The 13,226-nt window shown below is 40.0% G+C and overlaps 1 protein-coding gene across 1 annotated transcript in view; it reads left to right on the top strand.

Annotated features, from left to right (window-relative positions):
• The window catches only part of UNC5D (unc-5 netrin receptor D), a 558,705-nt gene that overhangs the window by 440,875 nt on the left and 104,604 nt on the right, over window positions 1-13,226 (top strand). Inside the window, exon 9 of the mRNA XM_038747340.1 lies at window positions 12,406-12,438. Within this exon, the coding sequence (XP_038603268.1) occupies window positions 12,406-12,438 (33 nt within the window). The remainder of the gene's footprint in view (window positions 1-12,405; window positions 12,439-13,226) is intronic.

Here is a 13,226-nt window from a genome sequence, read left to right as displayed (position 1 = left end):
ATTAGCTACAGCCATAAATGTAGCCTAGAACCCAGTTTTTCTGATTCTTAGAGCAGTACTTAGAACAGTACTTTGCACATAGAATGAGCTTAATAAATGCCATCATTATTACTGGACCAATAGCAAGGTTAATATCCCTGTTGGACCATTTCTCAGTAAATGCTTCAAGGGTAGCAAGTTCAATTTTGTGGTTAAGAATCATGATCCCAAACAACTTTAAGAACTTGTGATCCAAAGTTTCCTCTTTGATTTCATCCTTTATGGAAGAAACATTTCCATCTACGGTTTTTTCTTTTTCTATAAAAATAGAAGGATCCTGTTAGGATTAAGAAAGGATGATGTTATAAACCTGTATTCCTTTTAGCACCTATCATATACTCATCATAAGCTCAGGAAATATTATATCATCATCATTGTTATTTAGGATTTTTTGAGCACCTACAAAATATGTAAAAAACGTGGGTCCATGATTTCTAGGAGCTGATAATTTAAATTGATATGTCATGTTTCTCCAATGTCAGTGAATTGTATTTATTGAGCATTTACTAGCAGAGCACTGTACTAAGCACTTGAGAGAGTATAGTAAACTTGGAAGACATAATCCCTGCTCTCCAGGAGTTTACAATCTGGTGGGATTCGGTTGTCATGTTTTACCTAGAGGGAACTCAAAATGCTACTTTTTGGGGAGTATCAGAATTTCCCAATTATACTTCAGCTATCTGCTTTACAATACTGGTTATGTAGTAGCCAGATTTAAAGCCAGAATCGTGTCTACACTCTTGAAACTCTGATCTAAACGGGGTCCCAAGGACTGGCAAGAACCAGTGGAAAATATTCTTGGGGTCCCCTGTTCCCTATGTAATGTTTCTTTAGGCTAGAACCACCCCCCTCAGCCCCATAGCACTTATGTGTGTATCTTTAATTCATTTATTTATATTGGTGCCTGTCTACTCCTCTAGATTGTGACCTTGTTGTAGACAGGAAATGTGTCTGATTATTGTTATATAATAGTCTCCCAAGGGCTTAGTACAGTGATCTGCACACAGTAAGTGCTCAATAAATATGATTGAATGAATTGAATGAATGAGAGTCACCTTGGGGATTTTGCCATTCCTAATGGGATGACATTTGAATGCCAGTCGTTTTTGGTGGTAATGCTGAAAGGGATATTTAAGAATATTTGATAGCTAAACCGAGGTGGTGGTGTTACCTAAATCAGTTATTTTTGTTCCAGTGGTAGCCATCTTTGAATTTTTTTAATTTTATTTAATGGCATTTATTAAGCGTTTACTATGTGCAAAGCACTGTTCTAAGCGCTGGGGAGGTTACAAGGTGATCAGGTTGTCCCACATGGGGCTCACAGTCTTAATCCCCATTTTACAGATGAGGTAACTGAGGCACAGAGAGGTGAAGTGTCTTCCCCAAAGTCATACAGCTAAGTTGCAGAGCTGGGATTTGAACCCATAACCTCTGACTCCCAAGCTTGGGCTCTTTCCACTGAGCCACGCTGCTGCTACTCTCTTTCTCATTGATTAATCCTTTCTGAGTCTTATTGTTATCAATATTATCTGCTGAACACCTACCCTTTCATTTTCATGGTACTTGTTAAACACTTACTAGTCCAAGCACTGGGGTACATACAAGATTATTTAAGTGGACCCAGTCCCTGGGCCACATGGGGCTCACAGTCTACCTAGGACAGCGCAAGAATTAATCCCATTTTACAGAGGAGGAGGATGTGCAGAATGCTGTATTAAGTGCTTAGGAGAACACAGTAGTAGTAAACATGATTCCTGCCCTCAAGGGATTTCAGTCTAATGGGGGACATAGATTCTAAATCCATTATAGATAGAAGGAAGCAATAACATGCTTTCAGTTGGAGTGTGAGTACCCAATCCCTTGGGGATGCAGAAGTGTTGTAGAAGCAGCTGGGAGGAATAGAGGGTGGAGGGAGAGCTAAGAAATTTATCAGGGAAGGCTTCCTGGAGGAGGTGTGATATTAGTAGGGCATTGAAAATGGAAAGAGCATTGATCTCTAAGATGTGAAGGGGAGAGATCATCAGGTAAGACCGAGAGCAAGAGTATGAGAGGGGAAGTGGCAGAGTTAAGGACAAGGTACAGTAAATATGTTGAGAGAATAAAGCATTCATGCTGCGGAGTAGTAGAAATTAGGAGGGAGAGAGCTGATTACCTTTAAAGTCAGTGGTCAGGAGTGTCTGCCTAATGCAGAGGGGAATAGGACACCATTATTATGAAGAAAGAGAAAATGATTTTTGAGGAGTGGGAGATGTGTGCAAAGTGATATTTTAGACATGATCTGGAGAGCAGAGTGAAGTGTGGACTGGGGAGGGAGGCAGAGGGGCCATCAAGGAGGCTGATGTGGTAATTGTCAAAATATTTAAGTGCCTTGGCCAATCTGGTACCTTTTGAGTGAGCCTGAAAGCTTGCCTCTGCACATTTTGTCTTCTTCCTATTCAAACTTAATAGTAGCATTGGCAAGCAGGTGGCAGATTTGAAGTTTGGGCAACATTATGTAAGGTGGAAATGCTGTTTGTGGGGTAATTTCTGGAAAAAGCTACATGAGCCAACAAAGCCCTTGCAAGTCAAGATGATACCAAGTTATAAAGAAGATCCTTATCCACCCCTCCCTTTGAGAATTCTAAAGTATTGAATTTGGTGCAATTTTAACCACATCATTTGATTAGTTCTTTGCTGTGTCCTGCTTAGAAAATGGTTAGTTTTCATAGTTTATTTCTTACCAGTGTGCAAGCAGCTGCTTAAAAAGTATTTATGCCAAAATTGATGGTAGATAGAGAAAAAGAATGACATTTCTGTTAGGGAATTAAATGTATTAAGGTCATGTCTGTACTACAGGACCTGTGTGGGAAATTCAAAGTACTTCAGTAGGGACGGTTGTTTCTGCAGTTTGAAAGGCATAGAATGAGGAATTTTCATCACAAGCTTAAATAACTTTTAGACATAGGCAGCTCTGGAAGTTCAGTGTGGGAACCAGGTGGCTTAGTGAAAAGATTCTGGGCACATATGACATTGGACAGGTCATTTAACTTCTCTGTACCTCAATTTCCTCATCTGCAAAATGGGGATTCGATCCTCCTCCCTCTGATTTAGACTGTGAACCCCATATGGGACAGGGACTGTGTCCAACCTGATTAGCGTATTTCTGCCCCAGCATTTAGTAAAGTGCTAGGCACATAGTGAACACTGAACAAGTACCATTAGAATAGGAGATCAGTGTCATAGTAAGTAATAATTACCTTATAGTACTTGTTAAGCACTATGTTCCAGCACTATTTAAGTGCTGGGATAGATACCAGTTAATCCAGTTGGACACAGCCCCTGTCGCACATGGTGCTCATATTTTCAATCCCCATTCTACAGATGAGGTAACTGAGGCCCAGAGAAGCGAAATGACTTGCCCAAGCTCAGTCAACAGAGTTGGCAGAGCTGGGATTAGAACCCAGGTCCCTCTGACTCCCATGCTGTATCCACTAAGCCACACTGCTTCTCTAAGCCATCCTGCTTCTCTGTCAACTGCATGCCCCTGAATCAACTATTTTCAGGACACTCCTGAGTTATTTCAATTAGCAGGATGGGGCCCTGATGAAGTCTAATGTGGTATATGATAAGAGAGCTGGGTCTTAGGCGTCAGTATGCATCTCGGTCCAAATCAGGCAAATGCTATTGCCTTCCAGGCCCAAAATTGCACTAATTACCCAATTACTACCAGAGAGCTCAGCAATTTCTCCGGTGAAGACATTCCCAATCAGAGAACCTTGAATGAAATCTTTAAAAACTTCCATTTACTCCTTTCCTCTTCTCCTTAGACTTACTCAGATTACATTTTTAAAAAAAGAATGCTCGATCTGGTGGAGCCTGTACCATCTGGGAATGAAAAGGCAAGAATGAAACTCACCCAGGATCGTGCAAATTAATAGCAATTGGTGGAACAAAATAGAGTCTCTAAAAAATTCCAGGGCAGGCTCTTATAGAATGAAACTACTATAAACAAACAAATACAGAAGGGAAGACAATTTTTAGAACTTATCTTGCAAATCAGAACTGCCCTGTTTTCCTTATGACTTTAGATGCTCTCAGCTTTTTGCATATTGAAAGTTTCCCATCAGTCAGTCAATTAATCAATCCATCATATTTATTGAGCATGTCAAAGCCATGTCTGAATATTTGTGTGCAACCTCCTAAATGAACTTTCAAAAACAACTCAGGCTGGAAAACAAAATCTGCACCAGTCATTCTTGTTAATGGAGTGGGATTGGAGTGGGATGTTGTTGCCAATTTCAAAAAGGGCAGATTTATAGGGACCTGGAATTTCCTGTAGACTTTGATGACTTTTAAAGGATTTGACATCAGCTAATTTAGTCATAGAAATATGGAATGATTATATTTCCCGTGAAGTGTGGTACATGACTCTCGGTCCTGGGATTTATAGAGCAACTACCTGCAGGGAGGAAGCAACAAAGAGCATGGGCTTTGGAGTCGGAGGTCATTCATTCATTCAATCGTATTTATTGAGCACTTACTGTGTGCAGAGCACTGTACTAAGCACTTGGGAAGTACAAGTTGGCAACGTACAGAGATGGTCCCTACCCAAGAGTGGGCTCACAGTCTAGAAGTGGAAGACAGAGAACAAAAGAAAACATATTAACAGAATGAAATGAATAGAATAAATATGTACAAGTAAAATAAATAAATAGAGTAATAAATACATACAAACATATATACATATATACAGGTGGTGCTGTGGGGAAGGGAAGGAGGTAAGGTGAGGGGGGTTGAGAAGGGGAGGGGGAGAGGAAGGAGGGGGCTCAGTCTGGGAAGGCCTCCTGGAGGAGATGAGCTCTCAGTAGGATCAGTTACTTAATCAGTTACCTCCTTTGTAAAATGGGAATTGAGACTGGGAGCCCCACGTGGGACAGGGACTATGTGCAACCCAATTTGCACACAGCACCTAGTACAGTGCCTGACACATAATAATAATAATAATAATAATAATAATAATGGTATTTGTGAAGTGCTTACTATGTGCCAAGCACTGTTCTAAGCACTAGTAAGCACTTTGCAAATACCACAATTATTATAATTTTTACTCTTCCAAGCATTTAATATAGTGCTCTGCACACAGTAAGTGCTCAATCAATGCAATTGATTGATTGATTGAAGGGAAAGGGATTTCCAGGCCAGAAGGAGGATGCAGGCCAGGGGTCAGCAGTGAGACAGTCAAGCTCAAGGTACAATGAGTAAGTTGGAATTAGAGGAACAAAGCATGTGGATTGGTTTATAATAGGACATGAGCAAGGTAAGGTTGGAGTGGGAAAATTGATTGAGTCCCTAAAACCGATGGTAAGGAGTTTCTGTTTGATGTAAAGATGGTTATGCAACCATTGGAAGTTTTTGAGGATTTAAGAGAAGTGAAGTCAATGTTATTTTTTAAAAAAACTGATCCAGGCAGCAGAGTAAAGTCTAGACTGGAGTGGGGATATCCAGGAGACCGGAAAGTCAGTGAGGAAGCTGATGCAGTAGTCAAGGCTGTATAAGATAAGTGCTTGGATCAGCGTCGTAGCAGTTTGGATGGAGAGGAAAGGGCAGATTTTAGCGATGTTGTGAAGGTTAAACTGACAGGATTTAGTGACATTGAATATGTGGGTTGCAAGAGGGAGATGAGTCAAGATAACACCAAGGTTATGGCCTTGTGAGACAGGGAAAAGCTGAGGTGCAGGGGACAGATTCTAGAGATGTTGTGGAGGCAAAACTAACAGGTTATGGTGACAGTCTGATTATGCGCATTGAAACTAGGTCGCTGTGAGATAGACAAGATTGAGGTTCACTGAGTAGGTTGGCATTAGAGGAGTAAAATGTGTGGGCTGGGTTATAATGGGAATGAGGGAGGTAAGGTAGGAGGGTTATAATAGGAATAAGGGAGGTAAGGTAGGAGGTGGCAAGGTGATTGAATGCTTGGTAAGAAGTTGCTGTTTGATGCAGAGGTAGATGGGTAACCACTGGAGGTTCTTGAGGAGTGGGGAAACAGGGACTGAATTATTTTGCAGAAAAAAGTCTGGCAACAGAGTAAAATATGGACTGGATTGGAGAAAGGCAGGAGATCAGTAGGGAGGCTGATGCAGAAATCAAGGAGAAAAGGGTAAGTGCTGGGATCAACCAAGTAGCAGTTTGGATAGAGACGAAAGGGTAGATTTTAGTGAGGTTGAACTAACAGGATTTAGTGACAGATTGACAGGTGGCAGGTGACAAGGTGATTAGGTGAATGTCCTCCTTCAGTGTTTCTGTGGTTGACTCTGAATGTGGAAGAAAGAAGAGATGCTACTGATCAACTAGCCAGTCTAATGTTGATATTTGGTTAGGGCCAACATTCTCATGTACCTTCCTAGCATTTTAATCTGTACAAAGTAAGTGGTCAATAAATAATGTAGACTGATTGATTTCCTTGGAAAGATTTGTTCAAAAAAATGGAATTTTCTGCAGGAAAATTCCTTTTGAAAACATATGGCCAGTGCAGACATGCCCAAAGAACATGAGGAAAAGAAGGAAATGCAAAGAACTTGGATAATCCAAAAAGTGAAGTCTGAATCCTTGAATGATTGATAATTTTTGTATTTTGTGATTTAGCAGTGCTACGTACCCTTTCTGTCATGCAAACGAGTACCTTTAGCTGAATTGGATTGGAAAATGGTTCAACTCGGTGCTTGAAAAGTGAAATCATAAGCCTAGTACTTGTAACTGTCTAGTAACTAATGTCCAGACATCAAGGTAGAGATTTAATACCTCCATTAGCAACTTCATCAACTCTTTCCCTCTTACCAACTCCCACCACAACCCAGCACATACTCCTCATTTCTGTTGAACTCATCTATGCCCGGTACTTAATTCTCAACTCTCCTTCCTCCAACCCCTTGCTCGTGCTCTTTCCCCTGTCTGGAACTTCTTGTCTATTCAAATCTGCCAGACAATGCCTCTGTACATCTTCAAAGTCCTCCTGAAAATGCAATCTCCTCCACAAACATCCTCCAGGAGACTTTTTCCAATTAAACTCTGTCTTCCCAGTTTATTCACCCAATAGTTGCCCTTAGCTCTTATCATCATATATTTAACATATCCTTGATTTACTACCAATTCTTTTATAATGTGGGGGTTGAGTTATTCAAAGCCTTGTGTTTAAGTTGTGGTGCTCAGTGCTGCATGCTTGCACACATGAGCACTTGCATAACCATTTCTTCCAGTACTGCATTGTACTATAGCCAGACAGGCTTGTGAGATTAGAAGACCATTCCCTAATTTGCCATTGCACGCTACTCAGAGGCCTTGGTGGAATCGTACATTTTGGCGAAATTGAGCACATAATTAACATAAACTTATGTACCTTTTCATTCTTCAATACTTCTGCTGTCAACAGTCATTGTGTTGTTCTTTTCTCCTCCAATAACATGTTTATCCCACAAGACAGGCATGATGCATTCCTTGAATGTATTATGAATGACTGCACTGTCAAGAGCATGGACTTACATATTCTAAATTGGAATCCCTTCTAAACCCTCTGCAAAACTATGAAATGTCTTTGTTACAATTTTGTATTCATTTAATGAGTAATAATATGATTATGCATCTTTGAAAAAGGTTTCTCTGCAAATAGAAGTTGTTTTGATAACAGTAGTATTTTTTTCAAATTTAGAGAAGAACTTGTATGTTACATAGAAGAACATGTATGTTACGTTAGACAACTTTATGCTTGTCTTACTAAGCATTGTTTAGCAGGGCAATTCCTATATGCCTTTTCAAACCTTTGAATTCTGTTCTTCATTATGTTTTTCCTCTATCATTTTTTAAATTAATCTGCCTTCAAAATTGATTCAAAACTTTGTTAATCCCAAAATTGTAGTTGGTGGTGGAGAAAAAATAAGGTACTTCATCCGTTTTGTCACCTTTCATTCATTCATTCATTGAATCGTATTTATTGAGCACTTACTGTGTGCAGAGCACTGTACTAAATGCTTGGGAAGTACAAGTTGGCAACATATAGAGATGGTCCATACCCAACATCTTGCAGTGTGCACTGGATTGCTAAGGTGTCAAACCATAACTGCTGTATCCCCATATAAAAAGTATCATTAGGTGACTGTAAAATATGATTAGGTGACAGTAACTTGAGGTAAAATATCAAACCCTAATGGTTGCACCTCCAAGCTGTATGTACCATAAGGGTGGGCTATAACTAGGAGTATGCCTTGATTTTAAAATGTCAGTCTTCCCCCATTAAATAATAAACTTATTCAGGGCAGGGTCATGTCGCTTGCTCTGTGGTACTCTTTGAAGTACATAGTACAGTGCTCTGTACGGTTTAGGTGCTCAGTGAGTACTTCCAGTTGATCGGTCTTGTTGACAGTTGGTCAAAAAAGTTGATAAGGAAGGAATATCTTAGATCAGGAATTCCTCTTTGGGGGAATATTTTTCAATTTGGTTTATTAGATCTTTTCCAGCATATTATTAGGTGAACAGATTGTGCAAGATAGGATGACAGTGCTCTGAACACAGTTAAGTACTTGATAGATATCACTGATTGAAAATCTTAAAACTACATTGATGACATTGTCCAGAAGCCCTACAAAACATTAAAAAATCCAGATGGCAGCTTTCAAATAAAACCAAAAAGCATTGAAAGAGAATTTTCCAATCCATAAAGTTCGACTCCCAAAGAAGTCTCATTTCCTTCTCATCAACTCCCTACATCGAAGGAGAGGATGACGACTTGCTTACAGTATTAACACATTTGACCACATGTGGCCACTGGAAGAGCAGAAAGGCTGAGGAGAGGTGCTCCTGGCTATACATATGTGCCTCATAACTACTGGGGGAAAAGTAGACAACAGGCATAGGCCAAATGATGCTGAAAAAGAAGGGAAATCACAGAAGGTCACTCTGCCCTTGCCATACTCCTACTTAGCAGTTTTGGTTCATAGATTTTTTCATCTTCAAAGAGCATTAGCTAACTCAGTATCACAGCCACCCCATTATCAAAAGTTTATGTCGTTATCTCCATTTTTCAGCTGAGGAAACCCAGGGCAAAGGAGGTTATGTGGCTAGCCGCTGGTCACTTGAGTGAGTCAGAGACACATCAGGGACTCTTGTTGCTTGGGAGCAATATAGAGCTCAGCTACTTCAGAAAACTCTTCCTGTGAAAAACCTTTGCTTGGGAGCAACTAACACAAGGGAGAGAGCTACAGAGAGCAAGTGGCAAGAGGACAAGAAATAGAGGCAGAAGGCACAGCGAAAAAAAACCCCACCAAGTGACAACTTAAAACAATATTGGCACCTCTTAAAGTCTATATGCATAAAATGACTGATTCATAATTACTTATCATCAATGTGCTTTTTTCCAGTTGGCCCTTCCTGGTGTGTGACTTTCTTTTCAGGAGTAAAACAATCCCTATGGAAATACTTTAAATTTTTATAGCTTTCAGCCCAACTGTGGGAGACTCAGGATAGCAGCCACAGAAATGCTTCTGAGGAGACACTGCCCTGAGCCAGTTGCCCCAGATATTTGTAGGCAAAGTTGTTTTACTCATTAGACCAAAGGAACAGTTGTACCACCCAACCACTCTTAGGAGACTTCCCTGCAGTCATCAAGAGGACTCACAAATATCCCAACAATGTCCAACCCTGTTTCCTCTTATCCCTTTCCTTAACCCAGTCCCTGGCATATTTAGCAGCCCTGGCAATGGCAGAAAGAGAAGAGTAAGCAAGGAGCAGAGCACAAGTGTAGTGGCAGGGTTACACATCCGTTCCAAAGAGGTAAGCAGGACTGCTTTGGCCCTAGATGCCCTTTGGACTTGAATTACCCCAGGTTCACTGGAGAGCTAATCTGGTCCAACTTGTATGGAGCCCAGTTCTGGACAGGGGAGCTGCCATATATGGGCACTACCCTTTGCCTAGCTAGTTCATGAGACTAATGTTTGAAATAAATCATTAGAAAAGAAAACATCAACATTTGTCCCAAAGGCCTGTGGCTTGGGCATCTAGTTCATGTGGATTCCTGCAATTAGTCATCCATCAGTAGTTCCAAGCAGGGTCCCTTGTTCACTCATGTTGGAGTTCAACGAGATTATTTAGAATGAAGTAATAATACTTTATTAAATCACAACCCAGTTGCCTGTAAGTTAAGGCCTTGATTTTGTTTATTTTGCCACCGACTTCTTGCCCATGTCCTGCAACTCCCTCCCCCTTCATATTGAACAGACCACCACTCTTCCCATCTTCAAGGCCTTATTAAAATCATATCTCCTTCAAGAGGTCTTCCCTAACTAAGCCCTCATTCCCCCTAGCCCCTCTCCCTTCAGTATTGCCCTTGCACTTGGATTTGTACCCTTTATTTACCCCACCCTCAGCCACGCAGCACTAATGTACAGCTCCTTAATGCAGTTATTTATATTAATGCCTATCTCTCCCTCTAGATTGTAAGCGCCTATGAGCAGGGAACATGTCTACCAACTCTGTTTTACTGTACTCCCCCAAGCACTTAGTACAGTGCTCTGCATACAGCAAGCACTCAATAAATATGATTGATTGATTAATTAAGGCCTGTCCCCAGGAGTCAATTTGGCTGAGTGCTCAAGAAGGGCACTACATTGTGTTATGTAATCCAAGTAATTGAGTATTCTCTAAACTCTAAACTCCTCCTCTAGACTGTAAACTCCCCATCAGGACTGTAAGCTTCTTGTGGGCAGGATTGTGTCTACCAACTCTGTTTTATTGTACTCTCCCAAATGCTAAGTGCAGTGATCTGCACACAGTAAGCACTCAATAAATACAGTTGAATGAATGAGTGACTGATTGATTATGCAGGTGAAGTCAAAAGGGGCAAGGTGGTAGTTTTTGTTACTCTATCACATTCACATTGTTGACCTTACTGCTCATCTCATCACTCTAAAGAGACAGCATTGTCCAAGGTCACCAATGACCTCTTCCTTGACAAATCCAATAGACTCTACTCAATTTCACCAGCCATGCTAAATGTTGCCAAATGATTTTATATATTATAAAATAAACAAAGATTCTGCTAGACATTAAGATGAAATGCATTTTGTTGGTAGGTGATTCTCTGGTGGATTGGAATCCATCCTTCAGGAAGCAAAATTCACTCATTCCAAATGCAGTCTCCATCAATAAGCTTCTCAGAGGAAAACTCGGGGATGAAAATACTTCATCTCTCCCCTGAGGAGAAAGATAATCCTGTATAGGGAATAGATAGTCATTTGAATTTATTACACAGGGATGTTGATTAAACACCTTTCTAGAGGTCTTACAAGGCTATGTCTTTGATGCCTTATGGAAAGTCACTTACAAAATATTAGACCTTATATGCATGTGATGCTTGGTCAGGTTCTATTCGAAAATCCAGGATAAAGCAACAGGTTTTTTTTAATCCTCTAGTTCTACCTTGACTCAGAGTGTTATACTCCAGTAGATGACTTCACAAGGTTCCTGTCACACTATGTATAATCAGAAATAAAATTGTCTCTATACCTTGAAAATTTAATAAAGGAGTTGTAAGCTTAAAAAAATTAACTTTTAGGTAATTTAAAAGGTTACACCAATCCAGCATGGGCTGGGGTTTGCAGTGGAACTCAGCATTCCAAAATATCTTGCCCCATTGAAATGCTAAACTACAACTCCTTTGCTTCAACCTCTCTGATAGAACAGGGTGTCCTGCTGAGAGGTAATCATAAAATGGCAGCATTTCCTATGGTGAGAGGCAGTCGTCAATATTATCAGCAATGGAAGGGCGAAACAGTGCAAAGGAATTTATTTTTTTAAAAAATGACTGTTTACTACAATAAGCATATATATGCATATATTGTTTCAAATATTTATTCCTCAGTGCTTATAACAAACTGATGCAGCATTCTTTTAAATATTCATTGTCTCCTTCTTATATCATCATGTAGTGAAATGGCATCCTTTACTTGTGCCTCTTTGCGTGTATACATAGTGTATATAATGCACACATATTTATAAATATACATAAGTACACACATATAGTATATACAGAGACATATTAAAAGGACACCCACCAGACCACTTCTCTGATCAAACTGATAACCTAAAAATGTACCCAGGAGAAACCCCTACAAACATACTGAGAAATGCCTGAAGTAATCATCATGGAAGATTTTTTTTGTGTGGGGGAAAGACAGAAAATCAAGATAAGAAAAGAAAAATTATGGACAGCCTAAAAAATGTTGCCTGAAAACAAGGAGAAAATGTTTCATTTATAGTTCTAGACAGAAAATGATAAAGGAAGTGGATCTGCGCCATGTAAATTTATTAAGTGCAACTTCTCTCTCTTTTTCTTTCCTTTAGATAAAAAACCTCTTCATGAAATAAAACCCCAAAGTAAGTTGTTTTTCCTCTTGAAAATATAATTTATTCTCATATTTGCTGTCTTACTGTTGTATTTGTTTAGGAGCTAAATGGAATTGAAGGTTGCATGAAGGTCACAGGGCTTTGCAGCCAACTCCTCTGTGATTTGAACATTTCAGTGATTGGTAGATTTATATGGGAAAGGAAGTATTTTCTTCTCCATGAACACTGATGCTTTTGTCTGCTTCAAAGTCCATTTCCTGTCAAATGTCACCTGAAAGTCCCACTTGCATTTTCATTTCTTAGCAGACTTTTAGAACTGAGATTAATAAATATTTGTCCTTGGGTTTTCACAGAAGAGCCCCTTGGAAGTAGAATGCCTTACGTGAGCACAAAGGGAGGCACCTGATTAGGATTAGAACAGGCACTGGGTACCTCTGGGGCAGTGATAAAGAACTTGGGCTAACAAGGGTGATATCCTCCTGGGGCCCAATTTGGGGACTTGCTTTCTGCATTTTCGAGATATACAACTTGGGTAATCATGGAAGGGAAACTCAGGCGCACCCCTTCAGGTCATGAGCTGTTCCATTGGACCTTAGTTGGACTTTGGGTATTTGGCTGTCAGAATTGTTTGTACAAATTTGCCTAGAAACCAGTGGCTAACACCCTCTGTCTTCTTCTCCTCTCTCCTCAGTCAATCAATCATATTTATTGAGCACTTGTGTACAGAGTGTTATACTAAACAGGGAGAATATAATATAATGGATTTTGTAGGCATGTTCCCTCTTCTGCCCTTCAATTAGGAAACACAGAGATTTGAG

The sequence above is a fragment of the Tachyglossus aculeatus genome, chromosome 5 (genome assembly GCF_015852505.1).
Source record: "Tachyglossus aculeatus isolate mTacAcu1 chromosome 5, mTacAcu1.pri, whole genome shotgun sequence".
Taxonomy (NCBI): domain Eukaryota; kingdom Metazoa; phylum Chordata; class Mammalia; order Monotremata; family Tachyglossidae; genus Tachyglossus; species Tachyglossus aculeatus.
Note: the sequence above shows the minus strand (reverse complement) of the source record. Positions and strands in the feature narration are given on the sequence as shown.